The 25336-nt window shown below is 49.4% G+C and overlaps 1 protein-coding gene across 1 annotated transcript in view; it reads right to left on the bottom strand.

Annotated features, from left to right (window-relative positions):
* Positions 1-25336, bottom strand: part of COL22A1 (collagen type XXII alpha 1 chain) — a 233526-nt gene that overhangs the window by 105059 nt on the left and 103131 nt on the right. The window contains exons 18-22 of the mRNA XM_065895156.1: positions 23502-23546; positions 23198-23227; positions 22871-22924; positions 19064-19117; positions 5475-5528 (exon numbers count right to left, since the gene is read on the bottom strand). Coding sequence (XP_065751228.1) covers positions 5475-5528; positions 19064-19117; positions 22871-22924; positions 23198-23227; positions 23502-23546 — 237 coding nt within the window. The remainder of the gene's footprint in view (positions 1-5474; positions 5529-19063; positions 19118-22870; positions 22925-23197; positions 23228-23501; positions 23547-25336) is intronic.

A 25336-nucleotide genomic window follows, 5' to 3' on the forward strand; every position in this document is an offset into this window, starting at 1 on the left:
CTAAACGAAGTAAGTCAGATAAAGACAAATATCATATGATATCACTTACATGTGGAATCTAAAAAAAAATGATACAAACGCACTTATTTACAAAACAGAAACAGACTCACAGACATGGAAAACAGACGTGTAGTTGCCAAGGTGGGGGGAGGATGCAGTGGGAGTTTGGGGTGAGCAGATGCAAACTATTATGTATAGGATGGATAAACAGCAAGGTCCTACTGTACAGCACAGGGAGCTGTAGTCAATAGCCTGGGATAAACCACAATGGAAAAGAATATGAAAAAGAATGTGTATACACGTAACTGAGTCACTTTGCTGTACAGCAGAAATTAACACAACACTGTACATCAACTACACTTCAATAAACTTTTTGAAAAAGCTGCTTGAAAGCCAAAGACTCTGCACTATTATGCCTCTTTCACAGGTGAGGATATTATTAGGGTTTCAGGAAAGAAATGTGGCTAAAGGGAAGTCAAGACTGAAGGCCCGTCTCCGTGCGGCCAGGGACTCTCCGAGGAGCCAGAGGCAAGTCACCCTCCGCTCGTCACTGATGCAGATGTTGTGCGCGGACCAGGCGGAAACCAGGGTTCCAAGGACTTGTGTTCGGAGGCACGTCCTGTGTGCGTGTTTTGAGGGAGACTCTCCTGAGCTCCCACCTGTACGTCAACCAGGGGAGCTTTGCATTTGTCTAGTTCATACGTGTGGCTTTTATTTTTAAAAAGCAGCTGTAAAAATTGGACAAATTGACTGCTAAATTTTCTCCCAAGCTTTAGGGATAAAGTATGAAGAGTGGGAGATAACTTCAAAAAACAGAAGCAGGGAGCGTCCAGCATTTTCCCACTGGATTTTAAGGCCCAGGAGGGCAGAGACCATGTCTGGTTTGGTTCAGCATTTTATTCGCAGGGCACAGGGACGATGTTCAATCACCGTTTACCGAGGAAAGCGTATTAGGAGTGGAGGTAGAAACGAGGAGGAGGGAGGTGGCGGGGGGCAGGCGGATCCCTCAAGTCCTGGGCCACCGCCCGCTCTGCGCAGGGCGCTCCCACAAGCCAGGATGCAGGATGTGGCTTGTCAGGCCCTGGAGGTGTTAGAAGCTGGTGAGGGGGCTGCGATGACAGAGAGAACAAGTGCGGAAGCAAGCGAAGAGACAATTTGGGGACTGGAAGTCCTAGGGTTGAAGTCAGCATGACTGTAACTGAGGGGCTGTCCTAGCTGGGGCTGGTCAAGGCAGGCCCCGCAGAAGGGGCCACGTTTAAGCTGAGAACTGAGTGGCCAGAAAGTCCGGGGAAGGGAGAACAGTGGGTTCAGGGGCCTGAGACTGGATGGACCTCCGTGCGTCGGCAGGACCGACGGGGTCAGTGTGAAGGAGTGAAGTGAGCAGGGGACGGGGACAGGGCCCCGGGGAAGGTGGTGGGGTGCCGCGGTGGGAGGGGGCAGCTGGGAGGCAGGTGCGTTGCTTCAGGGTTGGGGGCCAGGATGGCTGGGATCTGGGCTTTAGAATCGGGACAGCGAGAGCCCATCTGACTTGGTTGTGTTTGGAAGGAGAAGTGGACAAGACTCCACAGCAGGTCGGGTGTGTGGAGCGAAGGGACGAGGACGGCCCTGAAGGACTGGATAGGTGACGGGGCCCTTTACCGAGGCGGGGACGCTGCGGCGGGGAGCACACCTGGACGGGGTGGGCACCAGCCGTCCTGCTGAAGAAGGCTGAGTGTTCGATACGAGTGTCTGAGGCACCGGGTGGAGTTGCCCAGGGGCTGCAGCTCGGGGAAGGGCTGCTGCAGAATTAAACGCAGACAGGAGAGAGTGATAAAAAAAGAGGGGTGGCCTCGTATGGCTGGATTAACGAAGGTGTGCGTGACACCAGCTCAGCTCATGGGAGGTTTTCACCCTTTTCTCTTTTTATCATCAATAAAAATACCTAAATAGGGCTTCCCTGGTGGCGCAGTGGTTGGGAATCTGCCTGCCAATGCAGGGGACATGGGTTCGAGCCCTGGTCTGGGAAGATCCCACATGCCGCGGAGCAACTAGGCCCGTGAGCCACAACTACTGAGCCTGCGCATCTGGAGCCTGTGCTCCGCAACGGGAGAGGCTGTGACAGTGAGAGAGAGGCCTGCGCACTGCGATGAAGAGTGGCCCCCCCTCGCCGTAACTGGAGAAAGCCCTCGCACAGAAACGAAGACCCAACACAGCCAAAAATAAATAAATAAATTTATAAAAAAAAAAAAAAAAAAAACCTAAATAACCCATTCATCTAATTATGAAAGAGAGTGACAAATGAGCCAACAGATCTAAATGTTAACAACAAAATAACTGCTTTAATTATTACTAATAAAAAAACTATTTAATGACTATCAATTAACCAGTAAGTCTAATTATTATTAATAGAACGTTTGATCCTCCTTAATACGATGGTTCCTAAACAGCTACTTAATGCGCTCAGTGATTCCAGTGACGATGTATAAATAACCAGTTAACCCAATTATCGTTATTAATAATGGAATGGCAAATAACTATTCCTAATAACCACCAAGTTCCAATTGGAGTAGATTTATAAAACTGGATGGAATTTGAAGATGAATGAAAATTACTTGCATAAATTAGCACGGCAATCACACTCCCTGCGTGACTTGGTAATGTTTGCTTTTTCCGGAAGTTGTTCCGGATTGTGAGTCCTTCTCTCAGTATGTAACTCCAGGGGCACAATGACTGCCCCCCTCAGGAGGGTTCCTGTGTAGAGGCCCAGGACGTTGAACCCACTCGGCCGTCTGGGGTTGGCCCCTTCCCTGGCTGTGTTCCCACCAACTCAAGAGGCTTCCTGCCGTCCTGACTGCAGCACCGTCTTTGCATAAACAGTTGCCCAGACCAGACACAGATTTCCACTTTTCCTAGGCTGCCAGGATACAGGAGCTACCATGTAGAATGTGTATACTGAGTCTAAAACATTCCAGCAGGTGAAAATGTTCATCTTGAAAGAGGCACCAAAAGCATCTTCTAGAATGCCAGCTGCCCTGGGGCTGGCTCACTCTGAGGCTACAGTGGGCTCTTCCCGTTACAAGCAAAGCTAATTAAACTCTGAGCTCAAGTTCTTTAGACTGTAAGTGGACTAAGCATTGCTTTCTCACAGGTGGTTATTACAGGTGGTTACATACACGATTATATATGAACACCAAGGGGAGTGTCTGACAAGAGCAGAAACTAAACATATGTGCCCTCTGCCCTCTTCTCATCAGAGCAGGAAACCATATGACTTAGTTTCTGCTGCAACAGCGCCAACCTTGATTTTCCATATCAGCGTAGGGACCCTCCTCTGGGCCCGAGAGAGGCTGACGACCTCTCCCCCAGAACCAGAGCTCTGAACACCCCTCTCCCAGGACTCAGCTCAGAGGACTGTCAGACTCTACGTGCATCTCTTTCTGCCCCATTACATCTGGCTCCTCTGGGCATGGACAGTGGCTGCTAGGTTTCCCATCGCCAGAGCTGAATCTGCACACAGCGGGTATTTAGTAAACACCTGCTGAATGAGTGAACCAATGAACAAATGAACAAATGCGCGGATGGCAAGCAGAAGAAAACCGTGGCCAGGCCCAGGGAAGGTGAGTCTTCAGATATGTTAGGAAGGGTGAATTACAGAGATGGGCAGTGATCCACCAGGGAAATACTGCTCTCAGTGTGGGCGTGGTGGGCTTGAATTCAGCTTTGCGTCCATTGGGTGGTGACCCAATGCGGGGTGCCAGGTAGGACATATTATACACTGTACGTTGGTTCTGAACCACTGAGATCCCCGAATGTATCGGGCGCCCTATTTCTAGCAAAACCCCTGCTGTGGGAAAGCTGATCGCGTGTTTATCCACAGCACTAGCTCAATGCCTGGCATTCAGCAAAGATTTGCTGAAGGAAAATGGTTTCAAAATTAAAAATGAAAGAAATAAATGTATTTTCCAAAGCAGTCAACAAAAATTTACAGGGAAAAAATCTGTACTTAAAGCGATTTGATGGAGCTGGGTTTATGGAGAATTTTTGAAACACACAAGCTTTGCTCACTGGAAAGCAAGGTCATAAAACAAATGCAAAAACACTCTATCTTTCACTATGAACATCAAAATGCCACAGTGAATGTGGAATCTTTAGAAGACGGTGAATAATGGCTGATTTTATAGTCCCTTATCCCGGGCTGCAGCCTAACCCAGATGCGAGGGACTGAAATGAAGCCTGAGATTTGTGTGCGGGGTGCCCTCACACACCTCCTGTGTCAGCGTGGGAGAAGCGGGTTTTGGAAGTGCAGTTAGCAGTGTCTTCTGGGGGGTGCCTCCCCGACAATGTCAAAGGACAGTGTGGTCAACACCATGGGACTCGGGCACGGAGGTGGAGACGGCCCGGAACAGGCGGGTGCTGGAGCCGACCATTTACCGCAGTGCAGGGGCGGCCCGTGGACGAGCCCTTAGTGATCCCACCTGCCTGCCTGCCTGCCTGAGGCCACCACACCCAGGAGGACAGAACAGCACCCTGCCCGGTGCTCTCTGTTCCTCCGGGACGCCACCCCCCCCATCACCCGGGTCACATCCCCTCATCTTCTCTTCGAATTGCCCTCCCCTTTTACTTTTCTTGGTATTTGTGACAAATGATGAGGTCGAAGTTCAGAAGGTAAAGTGACTTGTCCAAGACGCCACAGCCAGAAAGGGGCCGAGGGCTGGAACTCTAACCTCCTAACCTCCCCCGCCCCCGCACCTGGGCTTCCCCCCCAGCACACTGCTTCCCCAAGAATTTACCGACCCTGCTCCGGGGGAGGCTGGGGCTGGGGACTGGGTGGCGAGCTTTGGTGCAAGGGGCAAAGGGAGAATGAAGGGAGCTCCGGCCTCCAGTGCCAGGCGCCTTGCTCTGTCCACACTAAGGTGTGTGTGTCGGAGGCAGGAGGTGCTCACAGTGACACACACAGATGAGGGGGCCTGGGACGGAGGGAGGTGTCTGCTGAGCGGCGCGTGGACCCAAGCGAGTCTCTGTGCATCTGGGAGGCTCGCCCCTCGTCTGTGAAATGAGGATGGTGACCCCGAGCCTGCCCACCTGGCAGGCTGGCTGTGGAGGTCCACAGGGGGCCACAGGGACAGCACACGTGAGGCTGTGTGGGAGTGGGGAGCTGGACGGAGCCTGGGGCCAGAGGACGTTACACCAGAGCTGAGTCTGAAAGCGGAGGGGGAGCGAGGCGAGGAGGGGCAGGGGGAGGAGATGAGGGTCTGCCCTCCTCCAGGCCTAAACCCCTCCAGGAGACCAAACAGCCATTCTCCCAGCACCTGAGATGGGAGGCAGGGGGAGCAAGGGGCAGAGGGAGGGCGAGTGTCCCACCGAACATTCTTTTTAATGCTCTGATGCGGTGACCATGCAAGATTCTGGTTACAACCTGAGAATCGTTACCCCATCACTTATTCAACCAGAGCAAGCAGTGTTGCTAAGGAAGAGGATTTAAAGACAGTCGTTACCTGCTGCCCCGGCAATCCAGGGATTCCAGGAGGGCCGGTCTCACCTTTCTTTCCCTGATATGGAATTTAAGGAAAAAAAAAAAAAAGGTCATGAAGAACCCAGGGGTAAGACAGGAATAAAAACACAGACCTACTAGAGAATGGACTTGAGGATACGGGGAGGGAGAAGGGTAAGCTGGGACGAAGTGAGAGAGAGGCATGGACATATATACACAACCAAACGTAAAACAGATAGCTAGTGGGAAGCAGCCGCATAGCACAGGGAGATCAGCTCGGTGCTTTGTGAACGCCTAGAGGGGTGGGATAGGGAGGGTGGGAGGGAGACGCAAGAGGGAGGGGATATATGTATAGCTGATTCACTTTCTTATAAAGCAGAAACTAACACACCCTTGTAAAGCAATTATACTCCAATAAAGATGTAAAAAAAAAAAAAAAAAAAGCAGCAGCCAAAATTAACAGGCAAGCAGCGCCCGGAGCCCGTCTAATGGCACGTCTGGGGCAGACTCCCGGATAACAGCCCATCCCCCTCGGGATGCCCTACGGGGAAGCAGGGTGGGATTGGGAAGAAGTCTGGAGTCAGGAAGGCTCCCCTCTGGATGCCGGCTCTGTAACTTGGATGATTTGGGTAACACATGGCCCCAAATTCAAAAAGTACAGCAAGGTTTACCTGAGAAAAATGTCCTTATCCTGTCCCCTGCCACTCAGTCCCTTTCCTTGAAAGCAGCTAATCCTACCAGATGTTGGCTAATCTTTCCAGAGGCATTTTATGTTTAGATAAGCTTTGCACACGCACACACACACACATTCTCTCCCTCTCCCCCCCCTTTTTTTTTTTTTTTACAAACTGTAGCATATCATTCAATCTACTGATAAACTAGGCTTTTTTTTCACTTAACAATTTAACCCGGATGCATCCTGTATCAGCACGTGGAGAGCCACTCCATTCTTTTCTACAGCTACATGGCTTTCCCCATAAGGATGACACGTGATACGTTTCAACTCTGGGCAGGTAGGTCATTTGGACCATTTCTGCTCTTCTGCTGTTAGACTCCACACTGGTGTGCAGGACCCCGGCGGGTCATCCTGTGGGCGTGACCTGTCTCACTAAGCCTCAGAGTCTATCCCTTTGAACAGGGGTGAGGTGTGTGCCGCTTAGCTACACAGCACACGGCGTGCGTTATATTACAGCCGAATGTGAATGATGGAAGGCCCGTCTGTTTGCTTTCTTTTGCTCACAGTTGTTCTCATGACGTCAAAGCACTGCAGTCAGAAATGAGAAGTAAAACAAGACTCCGAATGAGAACCGCATTCCTTGAGTACCCTCTTTTGGGGTTTCCCACATTTTCCTTACGTCTTTACTCTGCAGGACGCCCCTGTGATGCAGGTGTTCTCAGTCCCACTGGGAGGTGTGGAAACTGAGGTTCAGAGTCAAGTCTCACATGTGACACAGCTAGAATGTGGCGGGGTTAAGATTCAGCCCCAGATCTATGTGTGCTGGAGCCTGTACATGTCACTCTTACTTGCCAGGGCTCTGAAGATGACTAAAGGATGTAAGTTCTACAAAATATCTCTAATAGTCTAGACTGCTAGGTTACAGGAGCTGGAAGACGTCAGCTCCTTCTCTCTTTCTGAAACCCTGGCCCTCTCCTGTCTCTGCCACTGGACACTCTGGTTTGTCCCCGTGTGCTCCCCCATCCCCAGAGGGAAGGTGTCTTTACGACCTTGGACCGTGCCAGCCCAGCCCTCTGGGGTCCCGTGGATCCCACCTTTTCCCCCCCCTCCCCGCCACCACGTCTTGGGAGCGCGTAGTCGGTGCTGAGCCCAGGGAGCAGTCCCGGGGCACCTCCACCCACAACCTGCCCCAAGAGGCCCCTTCCAGGTGCTTCTGCCTGGAATGCTGGTTCCCAGGTGCCCACATGGCTCCAACCCTCAATTCCATCTGGTCTCTGCCAGACGTCCCCCTCACCCGAATGCCTTCTCTGACCGCGGTCCCCATCCCACCCTCTCTCCTTGCCCCGCTGTATTTCCCTTTGTTTCTATGACCACCACATACACTGTTGACATTCGTATCTACCAACTGCCCGTCTACCCACTGGGATGCTCATCTGAAAACGAGGACTGGCTCTGCTTTTCTTCAGTGCTATATCCGTGGGCCCAGAACAAGGCCCGCTGCGTGGTGGAGACTCGATGAACATTCGCGGGCTGGATACGTAACTTGTCCCTTCGGGACTGACGTGGTCCTAAGCCAGGACAGTGGCAGTGGGAACAGCAATGAGAGGGTAGAGAGAAGGGCCGTTAGGGAGGACAGCCGTTGGCAGACTTGCAGAGTGAGTGAGGTGGTCTGAGTTAGAGGCCCCTGGACCTGCACCCCTTGAGCTGGAGCAAATCAGTCCGGAAGGCGCGATCAGGTCTAGGTCAGGATGAGTTCCTCGACACTTGTCAGGTAGAATTCAAAATGCAGTCACAGACACCTTCAGAAGGGAGCCGAGCCTAGGAGGAGTCCTGTCTGCACATCCATCCTGCTCTGATTACTGAAATCATCGGAAGCCGACCGCGAGAGGGCTGAGAACGGCCAGCTCCCCTTCCTCAGCGAATGGAAACCAGACACCTTCAATTTTCTATCTAGACAGACACCCCCTCCACCCGCTTCCAAGTTATGCCACAGCGTTATTTACAAGATGGATAAACCGCTTCCCTTCGAGGTCAGCAGAATGGCCTGGCGAGTAGTCATCAGAATTCAGAACCCAGGCCAGAGACGTTTGGAGGAGAGGCTGAAAGCAGTGACGGGCTAGAACATTTAGCGGTTGGTAAGCAAGGACCAGATGGAAGACGAAGGGATGAGAAGGTCTGGGCTGCGACTGAGCAGAATCACTAATTAAAGTGTCCACATCTGCTAGGGGACGCAGCTTCAGTTTCCCTCTTGCAGAGCACCCACCACTGTTTGAGGGATGTATGAGTTCTCAGCAGCTCTTCGCTCTGCTGGAGCTTGGGGACTGTATGTAATGACACACTAATGCTCGGAAGACACCTGAGACGCTAAGGAAATGTGCAGAGCATGGAGTCAGGAGGTTCTCCAATGCCAGGGAAGTCAGTAAAACTGACCTGAAAAAGGAGAATTATGGGCAGGTCGGAGAGGTGTGGTAGGAGATACAGAAATGCAAAGCAGTGCGTCCAGAGGAGCAGACATCCCGAGTGTTAGATTTTCGGCAAGAAGGAAAAAAGCAAGATGATGGCAAGAGGCCAGAGGAAGAGAAAAGCATCAGAGATTTGTGATCGCAGCAGTGTCACAAGGCGGCCTCTCCCCCAAGAAAGGCATACGGTTCGTGGACCATCCATAAAGGGGCATCACCCAGAGAAAGATCACGGTAACGGCTCTGTCCAGCTCCAGCACCTGCGCTCACATCTCCTCTATCACAGTGTCTGGAGCTGCCCCGGTGCCTCTCACAGCTCTCCTCCCTCCCCTCCTGCAGCCACAGCCACGAGAGCTGACCCCGTTCACGTGCCCTGCCCCTGAGCCAAGCTGTGCCGGCAGGTTATTCTTCCATAAGGAGGAAAGAAGCTCTGTCCAAGTTACTTGCCACCTCCTTACCTAAAAGACATAACATCTGAGTTTCAGTTGGAAATTGACAGCCCACGTGATTCCGACATGCCTTTTCGGTCTCGCGTCCAGTGGCCATGTTCCCAGCCCTAAGCGACAGCTCACATGGGTTGCTTAGCCTGGCCCCAAAGACCCCAAGGACTCCTGGCCTCTGGAACTTGGCCCACCAAGCCACCTGTCTGTAGGACGCATGCTCCATCTCAACTTGTCAAAGTCCTAGCCCAGTCCAGTGCCACCTCGTCCATGAAGTCCCAGCAATGATGAGAAATAATGGCAAAGTAGGGCAAAAACATATTTGAGATGCATTCCCTGGTGTCACCCAAGAGCTCGTGAGCTAGAATCACCAGGGATGGGGCATAAAGCTCTAAGCAAGTAGCTGCAAGGACTCGGTCGCTCATTGTGATCAAAGGGATTCTCTATGTTCTTTTCCCAACCCCTTTCCTCTACAATATTAAAAGAAAAAGAGTTCTAAATCTGAGGCAGATGAGGACGGGCAAGCCATTTAAAACTTGCTGAATCTTAGTTTCCTCATGTGGAAAATTATAATCATTGTAATTATCTGAAAAGACAGTAGCAGAAGAAATAATTCAATATTTGAGGAAGTGATTTAAAAAGCATAACAAAGCATCACGCCAATGTAATAGATAGTTATGAGAAAGAGAAGGAAGATGACGGAGGCTCTGATGAAGAAGAAATGGTAACAGCAGAATTCTGCTCTTCTGAGTCCCCGGCGTGGGTGAGAGACCACATGTCAAGCGGGGTTGGTTTCATAACCACTACCTCCCAGCAGTGCCACGGGGATTAAATAAGATAATGCCCACAAAGTGCTTGGCACAGGACCTGACGCTAAGAAGCACGCAGTGGTGATGCTGCTGCTGCTGCTGGTGGTGGTAGAGGTAACGGTGGCGGTGGAGGTGATAGTGATGGTGGAGGTGTTGATGTGTTGATGGCGGTGATTATGGTGGTGGTGACGGTGGAGTTGACGATGGTGCTGATGGTGATGGTACTAGTGATGGAAGTGGTGCTGATGGTGATGGTGGTGATGGTACTGGTGGTGACGGTAAAGCTACTGGTGGATGTAGCAGCAGCTATGTACCCTCTGCATTTTGCACCTATACTTGGGTGTGGGGATTTGAGATGTGCTGGCCAGCGCCAAGGTCTGCAGCAATACAGAACTGTTTGTTAACAATAAGCCTGTTCCTTGTCTTTTTCCTTTTCTGCTCTTTTAAACTGCTAGCCAACACAACGTCTGGATAAATGTTTGTAATTTATCACAAGGGCGGATATTTCAAGCCCTTCTGGATGCCAGGATGCTGAGCGAGACCAGTATTTCTGAGGCTGCCTGTCTGTCTGTGGAGAAGAGGGAAGCCTATGAATTCAAAAGAGCAATTCCTTCCCAGCCAGGACGCGTTAACACAGCCATGCGAGGGGCCATTATCCGATGAAAGGATTGCTTGTGCAAGTGGTTCTAATATGAGCCGTATGGTCTTTTTGCTCAGTCCCTGTTCTCCGTGCCTCCAAATGCCAAACGTGATTATTTTCTACCGGTTAGAGCTGAAACCAGGTGCTCAGAGAAAACCTAGAGGGTCCTGAAATAAACCTGGCTCCACGCCACGAAAGGCATCCAACAGTGGCCTGCGATCCAAATGACGCCATTACCATCTGGTAGAGCAGAGAAAGGCAAGAAAAAAGGCTTTACAAATTGAAAAGTACAACAAATTCAACCCAGGCTGCCACTTACAAAAGACCACTAGTGTTTCTCTCTCTCAAATCTACTAGAAATCAGGGCTGATGGCCTGATCGCTTGCAGCCACGTAAGACCTTCAGCTCCAAGGGCAGAAGCTAGAGATTAAAGTGACAGGAGCTCAGGGCATCCTTCAGGACACGCACTGGCAGTTACAAGGGGTCCTAGGTCTCTCCGAGGCTTCCGCCGAAAGGACTGCTAGGGTCCAGTTTAGAATTCTGGTGTGTAAGTGGACACACACACACCATTCTAAAGCAAAAACAGCAAAGGTTTGGAGCCAGGACAACCTGAGTTCTAATCCCTGCCTCACCATTTACAATCTGTGTGACGCCGGATAATCTGATTTATACCTTCAAGTCTTGGTTTCCTCATTTGCAGAATGGGATTAAAACTGCCAGACTTCATAGGATCCTTATGAGAATTAAGTGAGAAACATGCGTGCAAAAAAAAAAAAAAACAAAAGAAAAAACCTAAGTGCCTGCTATGCAATGACAATTCAACCAATATTATTTCCTTCCTACCTTGTATTAGTTCTACACGTGTAGAGGTTCTGTTTTTAACATTTTTTTTTTTTTGCGGTATGCGGGCCTCTCGCTGTTATGGCCTCTCCCGTTGCGGAGCACAGGCTCCGGACGCACAGGCTCAGCGGCCACGGCTCACGGGCCCAGCCGCTCCACGGCATGTGGGATCTTCCCGGACCGGGGCACGAACCCGCGTCCCCTGCATCGGCAGGCGGACTCTCAACCACTGCGCCACCAGGGAAGCCCTTAACATATGTTTTTAAAGCAACTGACGCAGTCGGGCCCAGCAAGAGACATGTGGTGATCACTGCATCTCTAGGAAGAAGGGGAGCACCATATCTCATAGTGTCCCTTCTTCGGTTCTCACCTCTTGATAAGAGAGAAGAGAAGACAGAAGATATTAAGAGAATGATCAGAGGAACCAAAGAGGCTGTCCCCAGCTTGCGGGAGGGGCAGTGACAAAGCCCTGAGCAACCTTGAGCAGTTAGGTCATTTAATATTTCTGGACATTAAATTTCTCACTGTCGATCTCAGAGATTCCTTCCACCATGATGATTCTCTAGCTTAAACATTCCAAATTTTACATTGTTTAAATGTCTGACAACATGGAACTCTCTTAGGCAAAACTTTTTTTCCCCTCCTTTTTGTCCAGAGAGGAAAGAAGATACCTAGGCTATTTTAGGTGTGACTAGGACCACAGAGCAAGATGAAGGCCAAGTAACAGTAAAGGTACAAAAGAAACCAAGTGTTTTTCTTCAAAACTGGGCACTCTAGACGCGTCCAGATGACCAACAGGCACATGAAGAGGTGCTCAGCATCACTAACCATCAGGGAGATGCAAACCCAAACCACAATTAGACGTAAACTCACACGTGTTAGAGTGGCTATTACCAAAAGACAAGGAACAAGTGCTGGAGAGGGTGTGGAGAAGAGGGAAGCCCTGTGCACTGTTGGGGGAATGTAAATTAGTGCAGCCACAATGGAGAACAGTATGGAGGTTGGTGAAAAAAAAAAAAGGAACTACCACATGATCCAGCAACCCCAATGCTGTGTATTACCCAAGGAAAATGAAAACACTACCTTGAAAAGACACATGCACCCCCATGTTCACTGCAGCATTATTTACAATAGCCAAGCCATGGAAGGCCCCTAAGTGCCCCGGGATGCAACAATGGATAAAGAAATAGTGGTACACATACAAGAGAATAGTAGACAGCCATAAAAAGAAGGAAACTGTGCCATATGCAACAAGGATGAGCCTCGAGGGCATCACGCTAAGTGCAATACGTCATACCGTATAATCTCATTTATGATATGGGATCTAAAAAAAAACTGAACTCGTAGGTAGAGCGAACAGATTGGTGGTTGACAGAGGAGACAGGGGTAGGAGGTGGATGAAATGGGCAAAGGTGGTGAAAACGTTAAAAAAACAAGTTGGACATTCTCTGTCGAAGGTCAGAACCCAGGTGGCTAGATGTCCAGTGCTGGGTCCTGTTCTCCCCACACCACCCAAGTGTGTCAGCCCCCAGAAAGCAGCACTCAGGTGTGATTCATTCACTCTCGCACACTAATTGTATCTGATGCTCATGAATGACATTATACATTTATGCATATTTTATATGCTTATATATTTTTTCATATTTATTTTAATGCATGTATAAAAACATATGTTTTTATAAATGTGAGGCACTCCTCTAAGTGCTTCAAATACAAAAATAATGTTCTTACAGACTTACATTTTAGTGGAGATAACAAAAATAAACAAATTCTCAAATAAGAAAAATATAAGTCCTCTACAGAAAATTAAAATAGGCTGGTGTGAGAGTGACAGGATGTCTATTTTGGGGTGGATGATTAGGGCACAAGAATTTTTTGGGGTTTTTTTTGAAAAATCAACCTCGTGCAAGCTTTTGAGTGTCCAAGCGCCTCAGCAGCCTGGACCCAGGCTGGTTCTGCTTTGGATCATTCAGGGTTCAGATGCACTTGTAGCAGTGCCCGCTCCAGCCGAGAGACAGCACTCCCGGGCCCCAACGCCCTGCTCAGACAAGCAGGAGGAAATCTGAACCTCAGAAAGGCTTGAGTACCTTCTCTACCTCCACCTAAGGCAGGAAGCAGTGGGGCAATGAGTGCCTAACACCCGCCTCAGCGGGCAGCAACCATCTCCCAGGGCTACGGGCTCTGCAAGATGGGGAAGGGGAAGGGGGTGGGGAAGGGGGTGGGGAAGGGGGTGGGAATGGGGAAGAGGGTGCCTGGCTCCTGCCCCTCCCCTTTCACTATGTCATTGTGGAAAAATACCAGCTTTGTCCAAAATGAATGCATTCACCTCGCCACAGACTACACTGTCTGCCGGTTGCTAATCTCTAAAATAAAGGGCCCGGATCCCTTTCCCCACCCCGTGTTTTAGTCTCAGTATCTCAATTCCCAGGTCCCTGTGGCTTGTCACTGTCTCGTCTCTTCTCTTGTCACAGCCTGAGCGCTGACATTAGCAGCTCTCAGAGTGACGATTCAGTTGAAGCAGGGAACGGCAGGTCACAGTGTGGGAAGGAGAGGGATACTGCTTTGAATCAGTCATCATCCTGTCTCAGGCTTTCCTGACTCAGCCACAGGCTGACTGAACAGGAAGCTGCCCCCCAGCCCACGCCAACATCACCGTTTGCCTCTGTCGTCTGTCCACAGGTGAAGCCACTGAGGAGCAACACCCCCGGGATGGAGCAGCTCAAGTCAGGAGATCACCAATGACACTGGAGGGACGGGGTCCCCAGGGACACGCTTGGCCATCCTACCCCATTCGCTGGAGGAGGCAGGACGCGAGAGGAGCCCTCCTGTGCTCCCCGGCACAACCTCTGTTAACACCCTCACCACCCCGCCTTGTGACTCACGGCTCACCCTCCTCTGCTAGACACTGGGTCTCTCAGGCCAAGGGCTCCGCCCCTGCTTCAGCGTCCCCCCTGACTGGCAGACCACCTGGCCCAGGACGGGCGCTCCTCCCAGCCACGCCCACCCCACCACCCCCGTCTGGGCCACGCCCTCTTCCCTTTCTCTTTGGGTCACTGCCATCATCCCCTCCCTAATCGCTCTCCTCCTGCTGCAGTTTGTTCTCAACACGGTGGCCAGATGGATGCGTTTAGAATGTAACCTGGGCCACGCCACGTCTGCACCCCAAATCCTGTATGAACAAACTGCAACCAGAAATGTATGAGACAGTCCAGGAAACGGTGAACCCAAAGTGAGTACTCGAAGAAGCTTTTTCATAGATTTAGGTGGGATGACAGTATTAAGGTTTTGTTTCTTTTACGTACGTGCTGAAATATTTAGAGACGCAATGTGATACTGTTTGAAATTGCTTCCAACTCACCCAGCAGTGGGTGCTAGTGGGTGAGGGTGTGAAACCCACTGGCCAGTGACTCGGCAAGCGCTGCAATGGGCTTGGGGGATAAGGGGGTTACTTCACTTTTTCTTTTTCTTATTTTTGTATGTGTTTAATTTTTTTCATAAAAAAACAGCTTTGAACACACTCAACAGCCCCACGTCGCTCACGGTAAAAGCCAAGACCCTCACAATGGCCCACGAGGCCTGACATGAACCTGCTCCCAGTTCTCGGACTTCGCCTCCTCCATGCTGGGCCCTTGCTCGCTCTGGCCACATAGGCCTCTGCGCTGACACACAAGCAGCCGCCTGCCCCAGGGCCTTAGCTCTAGCTGTTTCCTCTGCCTGCTCTGCTCTCCCCTCAGCTACCCGTACAGCCAACTCCCTCACCTCCTGAGAACCCGCCCAAACACGACTTTCTCTGTGGCTCTTCCAGAATTGTTTATTTAAATGCTAATCAGCATGATTCGTTTCCTTGCTACCAGAATGTAAGCATCTCGAAGGCAGGGATCTTTATTCTTCTCACTGAAGGACCCCACTTGCCTAGAACAATGCCCATCACCCAGTAAATGATGAAGAAATATTTGCTGAACCGATGAATTTGTGGAAGGAAGGAAAAGGGAGCAAAGAAGATGCAGGGGTGGGAGAAGGGCTAGTAGAAGAAAAATGGCAGAGATGGGAAAGGACAAGAGAAACAGAAAAAGAAGAGAAATCAGTCCAGGGTCCTCGTAGGACGCTGGCAGAGGCTGAAGTAAAAGCCACGTGTGTGGCCCTTTTACTTACACATGCGCTTCCGAGCTGGAGACCGGGGAGCCGGATAAAAGCAGATGGACGTGAGCAAGTGTCCAGAGGCAGGAGGTCCTCTCGGGCGGGGGTGGGGGGGGCTCCCTGTGTCTGAATTATTCTCTTCCGTGTCCCCATCTGTTCCTGCTGAAATCCGCTCACTCCTGCGAGGCTGCCTCAAATACCACGCTCCCTGTTCCCAGCCCCATGGCCTCTCTCCACTGAGCTCCCTCTGTCCTCTCTACACTTACAGTCTTTATTGGTCCCCACGGAGGCATCTGGCTTCACTGTTCGTGTGTCTCAAGTCCCATGGGCTGTGAGCTCCCGGTGGCGGAGACCATAATCTCTTCAGGGATCCCAGAGCATTTAGCACAGCACCTGTGCTTCGTCAGGGCACTCGTGGGCTTTGCTGGCTGACTGATGCATGGAAGGGAAGAAGGGAGGAAAGAAGAAGGCCCTAGAGACACACGGTCCTGTGTGTGCGTCCCTGAGAGGCGCTGGTGGCTGAGCCTGCTGTTCGTCCGTGGACAGAGTGACGGCAGCCCTTCCCCAGCACTGTCAGGAGGCCTGGTACTTAGATGGAGCTCAGCGACTCAATATGTGCACCCCTACCCCAGTCCTACCCTGACTGCTTCTCTGGGTCCCCCTCTTTTACTCCTCAAATCTCCACTCTTGGGGCAGGCGTCCAATCCCCAAGGCCCCTGCCCCCCGCTGCGTGGGTAGCTGGTATTATTACTCTTAGGGGTTAGAGGTGTTTCTGGGAAGGACAACAACCGTCCCTGGGCAACATACGAACACTTTTTGGGGTGCCAAGAAGTCACGGCCAAGGAAGCGTGGGCCTAGACAAGCAAGCTCCAGGCAAGATTTGTCCCCTCTCCCCTTAATAAGAGCCAATTAAATAAAGATATAGATTAAAAAAAAACAAAAAAAAAACCTTCGCAGTCATCCTTGCATCAAGAGTTCCACTCACCGTCTAACACTGCATTAGGAAAAGTAACACTTGGAGCACTTCAAGGCAAGATGAGATAAGGGTCATCTAAACGTCAGTCCCATAGGACACAGGATTGCTGCTTTCTCCTGAGACTGTGCATGAGTGTGTCAGGAGAACGAGTGCCGTGACAGCTGCCACGTCCTACTGCCCACAAAGTGCTGGGCACTTTTTCCTCACAACAACTCAGCCGGCTGGGTTGCCTTCCCACCATAACAAAGTAAAGAGGCTCAGAGAGGTTGGGTGTCTTAAAGGGTCACACAGCTGCTGAGAAGTAGAGCTGAGCTTCAAACCCAGGTGCATCTTGCTGCAAAGTCCAGGATCCTCACTCCATACAGAGGCAAAGGCAACCCAGTTTTGACCCATCTGACTGACAGTGAAACTGAGGCCAGGGCTGGTGATGTTGAGTGGGAGGTGACATATCCAAGGTCTTCTAGTAGGATAAGTGACTTCTCCCACCCGCCCTACCTTCATGACACCCTACCATGCTTCAGAGCTAGCCTTCACAATAAGCTCCTCTTAGAATCTTGAGATTTCAAGATTGTTACAGGATGCAGAGGTGCTTGGAAACCAAAAGAGGAAGTTCACTGGTGGGTAAGGACAGGTTGGAGTCTGTGCTGGGTCACAGAAACAGGTCAGCCCACCTCAGAACTGAAGTGTACAGTGTGATCAGTGGGTCCAACCACCTTAGACAGAGTGGATCCCAGCAAATCTGTGACACCATCCACTTCACTGAGCTATGGAATCTCCAGGCCATATGTGAAGCCATACACGGGACTGTGGCAGCCTCTGCCAGATGCCAGCACCCTCATTTCCAGCCATCTGTCAGGTCACCCGGACTCTGAACTAAAACCTCCAAGGGCAATGAGCTCACTACCACCAGGGGCTGCCTCACGGTCTCTGGATGCTTGTGCCCTGGAGCTGTTTTCTTAAGTGAACCAGTGAAAGATGCTATAAGCTTCACTATTCACAATAGCCAAGACACGGAAACAACCTAAATCTCCATCGACAGACAAACGGATAAAGAAGACATGGTGTATACATACAATGGAATATTACACAGCCATAAAAAAGAATGAACTAATGCCATCTGCAGCAACCTGGATGGACCTAGAGATTATCATACTAAGTGAAGTTGAGTCAGAAAGAGAAGTACAAATATCATAGGATAGCACTTATATGTGGAATCTAAAATATGACACAAGGGGCTTCCCTGGTGGCGCAGTGGTTAAGAATCCGCCTGCCAACGCAGGGGACACGGGTTTGGGCCCTGGTCCGGGAAGATCTCACATGCTGGGGAGCAACTAAGCCCGTGAGCCACAACTACCGAGCCTGTGTTCTAGAGCCTGTGAGCCACAACTACTGAAGCCCACGCACCTAGAGCCCGTGCTCCGCAAGGAGAAGCCACTGCAACGAGAAGCCTGCGCACTGCAACAAAGAGTAGCCCCTGCTCGCTGCGACTAGAGAAAGCCCGCGCACAGCAACAAAGACCCAATGCAGCCAAAGATAAATAAATTTATAAAAAAAATAAATAAAATAAAATATGACACAAATGAACTTATCTACAAAACAGACCCACAGACATAGAGAACAGACTTGTGGTTGCCAAGGGGGAGGAGGGCGGGGAGGGGATGAAGTGGGCGTTTGGGGTGAGCACATGCAAACTAGTATATAGAGAGTGGATAACAACAAGGTCCTACTGTAGAGCACAGGGAATTATATTCAGTATTCTGTGATAAACCATAATGGGCAAGAAAATGAGAAAGAATGTATATATATGGATAACTGAATCACTTTGGTGTAGAGCAAAGATTAACGTTGTAAATCAACTATACGTGAATAAAACAAACTAAAAAATATGTTACAAGCTTAAGGGCTCGAGGTCAGGAAATGTGAGCTGAGCCCTTACTCTGCGCCAGGCACCTGCTGGGACCTGAGGACAGAGTTGAGGTCAGTCCCAGTTTACCGTGAGGGCGCTGAGGAGAGAGATGCCACGCCCTCTACCTTTAAACACAGTGTCAGGAGCTGGGCTTACTGGTGGATTCAAACCCGTAAGGTGTGCACCGTTTGGATAAAACGACAAGGGCTAAATGAAATGAAATGCCATAAGAAATTATGACATGGTATTCAAAAATAATGTAGATGTTTAGATCGGAGTGGCTAACAGCCTACTGGCAGACCTCTATTCTTTCACTGCTATTTTTTCTTATTCTTTCCTTAAGACTTAGCTCAAACATTACCCCTTTCAGGAAGCCCTGGCTGGCCCCCAGGTTGGGTCAGTTGCCCCTTCCCTGTGTTCTCTCCTTCTACTGGGGCTCTGATCACACAGGGATGTGAGTTTCTATATACATGACTCATGGCAGACCACAGACTCATCTGCATGAGATGACCCAGGACCCAGCTCAAGGCTGAACACATAACCCATCCTCAACTACTGTTGATGAACTCAATCTAAGCCTTCAATCTGCTTCCAATATTCATCCCAAGCTCCCAAGACTGGGGTCATCTCCTCTGTCTGAGCAGCTAAAATGGGGGGTGGGGGCAGTGTGGCTGAGTTGGGGCACCAGAAAGGAAAGACAGTTTACTTACTCGGAGACCTTGCGAACCAGGAGGTCCATCCTTGCCTCCTGGACCCATCAGACCCTTTAGAAGGAGGAGAAAGGGGAAAAAACAAGAGAGACAGACCACGGTAAATACTGAGTAAAGACCACGGGATATACTTGGCCCTGTCACTCTCATTGGATAGGAGAATACCATCCCATTCCAGTGGGGAAACTGGGAGGTTGGAAGGGAAAAAAACATCCTATTCCCTCAAATCTACAACACTTAAAATGTGTGCACCTATCTGATGTCATTAAGTGTGATTAACAACCGAGGTGTAGGCGCCATCATTCATACTTTAAAGATGAGTAGAGTAAGGACCACAGGCCTCGCATCACTGCTTTGTAAAAAGTGCACACAAGAGAGGTGCCTGGAATCCAAGTGTCTTTGGCTCTAAGCCTGGTGCCTTTGCCCCTGTATCTTGCTGGCTCGGCAAGAACTGGCTTGGGTTATCTGACTCTCCATCAACTGCGATATGCAAAATGACAGTCTGGATAAATAAATGAAACCATCTGAGAAAGATCAATTTCCACAAAGCAAAACCCACAAAAGACAAAAAGCCAACTGGTGCGGAAAGAGGTCATGCTGACCTAAGTAAAATCCTGCCCGTTACACCTCGCTAGGTTCCTGCTGCCTGACCTCAGACAAGTCACTGGGCATCTGTGGACCTCAGGTAGCTCATCTCCAGCGTGAGCACAATAAACTTTCCTCCCGAGTGGTTGTGAGGACCACGTGAAGAATGGGTACTGAAGCCCTGACAAAGCACCTCCTGACAGCACCTGCTTTATACCCAAATGTATTACTGAGGTCACCTAGAATATGGCATGAAGCGGGAATGGGAAAATGGAAACTTCAGCTCTAACGGAGACTCTTATCACCAACTGTACGGGTGAATTTGGGCCAGAAGTTCCCTCTCTGTGCTCCAGCTTCCTCATCTTCAATAGTAACGATTATCACGCAAACAGCTACTACTGCCACAGTCTGCGTAACTATGAAGTGATGGAACTGTATTTAGGTCTAAGGTCTTTTCCCTTAATAACACCATAAAGATGAGTACATGAATGTACAAACTGTAGTAATTAAAGGTTTAAATCTCCCTTCCTCACGAGGATTACCGCAGTGAGCTCAGGGCACACGTCAAGGGAAGGAAGACCCTGCAGAAGTGAGTTTTCATTAAGCATCAAGAAATGTCTCACATTTGGTCTGCCCAGCTGGCCCTTCTTTATTACACTCAACCAAACACTGCTAAAACTACCAGAACCTGTTTCATCCTGGGGAAAGAATCAAAGATGCAAAAAGCCTGCTCAACAAGGATGGAGAATGCCGTACACTGTTTCTATTTAGAGAACGGGATACATGTTCCTCTTTCTGGGATTGCTAAGCACAGACTCAAAATTTTCCATTCTCAACAGAAGTCACTGAAGCCGGATTCTCTATCTGATTCAATCCAAAGAATATTTAGGGAGCAACTGCTCCGAGGAAGGCCCTGGGCTAGGTGCTGCTGGGGGTTCGAAAAAGACAGAAATAACAATTGATATCAGTATTGGGCTTAATAAGGCTTCACAGAACACTGCTTCCTACATCAACTCATTTCACCCTCACAGCACATTTACGTAGGAAATGATGTCGCTGACAATGATTTCCAACTTAGGAAAGCAGAAGAAGATAAGAGGGGTAGAGTTCAAAAACCCAAAGCTACTTGGTGGATGAATTGGGGCATGAAACCAGATGCTCTGGCTCCTAACCCCAAGCGCCTTCCATGGCCACACTGCTCCTTATGAGCTCAGACTGCAATCAGGTCCCGCTCCGACGTCCCTCTTGAGTATCTGTCATAGGGGTCCCTCCTTCATAAGCACGTATTAAGTTCCCACCATGTGATAAACTTGTGGATTTAGAGACAGGAGGGATATTGGCTGTGGCCTTAAGAACCTCACACTCCTGGTCTCTCATCACTGCTCCCCACTTTTCACAAGGTCTTTAGGTAGGGTTTCTGAACTCCTTCCAAGGGAATTTCATCACCAACACCGTGCATTGTACTCAATCCCATTCTATCAAGAGTATGTAGCCCAGAGGACCTCTTCAGAACCCTGGACAGCTCCACTGGGCTGCAGGGTTGAGGTATTCTGGTGTTTGCAAGTACTGAGTTCAGGACCCTCTCCTTGTCCTATACAATGGGTCACAGGAATGACACATGCAGGGGATTCTCATTAATCATCTAGAGATTGCAAGTGTCTACTCACAATTATTTCTTTTTCACACTCCTTTCACGTGGATCAGTCCTCGTGCTTTCATCCCTATATCTCCAGCCTTAATATTTCGATTGATATAAAATAAAGTATGTGACCACAAGTGCTTGAGGTTTCTTCCTTCTCTCCCTCCCTCATTTACCATAACAAAGTTTACATGAGGAGGAAGGACGGCCCGTTATTACATCCCAGATCCCAGAGTGAGAGATCAAGAAGGCTGCGTCATGAATTAAGCAGGGCTGAGCACTCTTAGCTTCTTATCCCTTAGTGGGAGCCGCTAAGTTAAAGTAATTCTCTCCTTTGTGCATCTGAGAGGAGATACTGCTGCACTGTGCACTCAGGAATGAAAAGCGCACGGACTAGTCTGTCAGACAGATCTGGGTTCAAAGCTCGCTTTTGCTTCTTAGCTGTATAACTTTGTGCAAGCTACTCAGTATCTGTGTACCAATGTCTTCATCGGTAAAAGCAGAAAAATAACAACTTCACCCTCGCAAACTTAATATGCAAATGTCTGCATGTAAAATATACTACAGTACAGATGGTCAGTACTTGCCAGTTATGCTCTGAACTATATGGGCATACATGCACGGAGAGCTAAATATCGACAGCACACTGCATTATCTACTTTGAATCTCTCAACAGTTGTAACAATGGCGGAGAGCTCCGGAAACCAAGCCTTGGAAAGGTTAAGCAAGGTATCTAAGGTTATCGAGACAGAAGGGAGCTTTTCTGACCTGAACTTTTCGATGTGAAATTGTTCTAATTATACTGGAATTAAAAACATTTTCTAAGTTTCTTCTAGTTTTGTCCCAGCAAAAACATATACATTTATCCTAATGAGGAATGGGCCTTATCATAAATCCAATTATAGATCTGATTTATGGACATTTCAAGATAAGAGTTGTTTTATTTCCTTCAGTAAAACAGTCACTTGAAAGAAGCAAAGGCATGTTACCAGGAGGAGCAAAGGTCCAATCACTGACCTGTGGAATTTACTGTATTCTTATTAATTATCCTGAGTATCTGAACTCACATCAAAAATGATCACAGAGTCCCTTTGAATGGCCTCTTCCCAAATGGTTATTTACATATCATTAAATTCTTAACAGAGGGAGAAACCAAAGGCTGAAGTGTTCCAAACCACTGCAAAGTCAGTGTTAATCAGAAACATGTGAAAAGCAAGTGTGCACTGGAGATGATTCAACTGGCATTGAAGTGTCCAATGTTTTTATTCCATTTTATCTGAAGGGAAACTGAAACCGCAGACTGAACACCAGAAACCCCAATCCTGGCATGTTTGGGACCGGGAGCCCTGAAGGCGGGCTGCCTGGGCTTCAAGTCCAGCTCCACACTTGCTCACTGCATGATCCGTGCCCAGTGATTGCAGTCTCCAAGGCCCAGTTTCCTCCTGTGCTAGATGCTGACAACAACCCCCATCACTCAGGGCGAAGGGAGGAGCTTCTGAAATAACGCAGAGCTCGGAAGCGAGAATGGCTATGATTTTCCAGACCTAGAGGTGTGGACCCCGGGCTGGGGAGGGATGACTTACCGGAGCGCCTGGTGGTCCAGGAGGGCCCTGGTGACCTCGTGGTCCCGGGGCTCCCTGGTAACACAAGTCAAGCCAGAATTAGTCATGACTCCCCGTCCTTATGCCCCGGGCCACCACCCATGCATGACCCTTTGCTGACTCAGAGTTTTCTTCCCAAGTTCCCAAAGGGGACCCAGGGTGGGAATCTGCATTCTTGGCAGAGATAACTTGACCTGTCTCTGAAGGGCTCCACCTGAGCTCAGCAAGCAGTGTCACCCCACGCCAGTGGCCTTCCTATTTCTGCCACCACCTAAAGCCCCACGATGGGAGGACCCACGTCCCTCTTACCTGCTCGCCCTTCAGGCCCTCTCTCTGCACCTGAGGGACAAACCAGACGTCAGCAAAGCCGGTGGCACTTTCCTAATCGCCCCCCTGGCTCCACTGCGCGGTGCGTAGGCGCACGGCATGCTGGGAAGCAGCAATTTCCGACTCGCCTCTGACTTTACCCCATTTTCAGCGGGCAAAGCCTTGTATCCAGCTCGTGTCATCAGAACAGTCCCGCCTCATTCTCAGAGGCAACAACTCTCCCAACTACACAGTCCTATCAGTATCTGAGTCCGTGATTCCAACCACTGGTGACTGCATCACTTACCACTGAGCCCGGTACCCCAGGAGGTCCTGCAGGCCCCATGGCGCCCTGCGGAGAAATGACAAACATTCCAACAGAGGGTACTTTGTTCCCTTTGTGCATATACATACACATACATACACACACACACGTGTGTGTGTGTATATATATATATATATATACACACACTTCCTTTTTCAGATTCTTTTCCATTATAGGTTATTACAAGATATTGAGTATAGTTGCCTGTACTATACAGTAGGCCCTGTTGTTTACCTATTTTATAGATAGTAGTATGTATCTGTTAAGCCCAAACTCCTAATTTATCTCTCCCCCCTTTCCCCTTTGGTAACCATAAGTTTGTTTCCTGTATCCGTGAGTCAATTTCTGTTTTGTAAATAAGTTCAGTTGTATCATTTTTTTTTTAGATTCCACAAATATGTGGTATCATATGATATCTGTCTTTCTCTCTCTGACTTACTTCACTTAATATGATAATCTCCAGCAATCCCACTCCTGGGCATATATCCAGACCAAACTCTAATCCAAAAAGATACATGCACCCCAATGTTTACAGCAGTGCTGTTTACAATAGCCAGGACATGGAAGCATCCTAATGTCCATCGACAGATGAATGGATAAGGAAGATGCCGCACATATACACAATGGAACATCACTCAGCCATAAAGAGAATGAAATAATGGCGTCTGCAGAACACGGACGGGCCTGGAGACGGTCATGTTAACAGAGGGTACTTTGTGACACCTGCTCCTGCGGGCTCCCACACCCCAAAGGCCCCTGCTTACCCATGCAAGTCCTCGGGACCACCTCCTTCTCTGTGCTCCAGCACACATGCCATCACGTGGGCTGGCTGACTTAACAATCGCAAGTGTTCTGTCTCATTCATATCTCTGCATCAAGGCTGTAGGAGCCTTGCTCTCACTTATGTACCCAGTGCCTAGATCTGGCTGGCGCTCTTCCCACCACTTTCCTGCTCAAGAGCATCCCTTGCTCCACTCTCCAGTGAGCACCTGCCCGTAGCAGGCTCTGCACTACGCACATCGAGAAAGTGGTTACACCCTATGGTGCGTCCTCTGTGCCCGGTCACGGGTTCAGCACATGGTCAGCGCTCAGTAAGTACTTAGCAAGTAATAACTACCACAGATGCTGTGATGAGGCCTGTCCATTTTCACCAGATCATGATGTACAGAAGTTTTGTTTTCCGCCTCCTTCTGCCTTACCGCCAGGCTCTGATGGCTGTGGCTAGGTCAGGTTTTCCAGAGCGTGGGCTACATCTTGGTTCTACATTGGGCACATCTGTCGACAGAAAAATCTTCACTGTTATTACCCTAGTGCCCTAGAGCTAAAACGAGGACACTGCTTGTAGCCAATGTTCCCACATGTAGCTTGGAGATATGACTGCATTTTCCCTAGAGGCTCGCTCAGGGAGCACAGGAAGCCTTGAAAAACTACTGTTTAGTAAGTTGGCAAAGAGTAAATGAGTTGCTGGATAAATAGGAAAGCATCTATTAAACCTTAAGGCCGAGGAGTAAGAATGAAGGACTCAGGGCACGTCTGTCACCCTTCATTGCATTTGAGGTTCTATCTTATGGACAGGACCTGTTTCCTCTGACTGGTGCGGTCACAATTCTGATGGTCCCACTGCTTTCTTAGACTTGGAAAAACTCACATCTCTTTACATAGCATCAGGTGTTTTTCTAAAACCTCAATTAAGAATGTCTTTTTAAACAGACTATTTTTAGAGCAGTTTTTAGCCACACAGCAAAGGTGTGTGGCAAGTACAGAGTTAACGAGTGTGGATTTTCCTTGCTGTACCTGCCTTTCTGTTTCTCACATGC

The sequence above is a fragment of the Phocoena phocoena genome, chromosome 17 (genome assembly GCF_963924675.1).
Source record: "Phocoena phocoena chromosome 17, mPhoPho1.1, whole genome shotgun sequence".
Classification (NCBI taxonomy): Eukaryota; Metazoa; Chordata; class Mammalia; order Artiodactyla; family Phocoenidae; genus Phocoena; species Phocoena phocoena.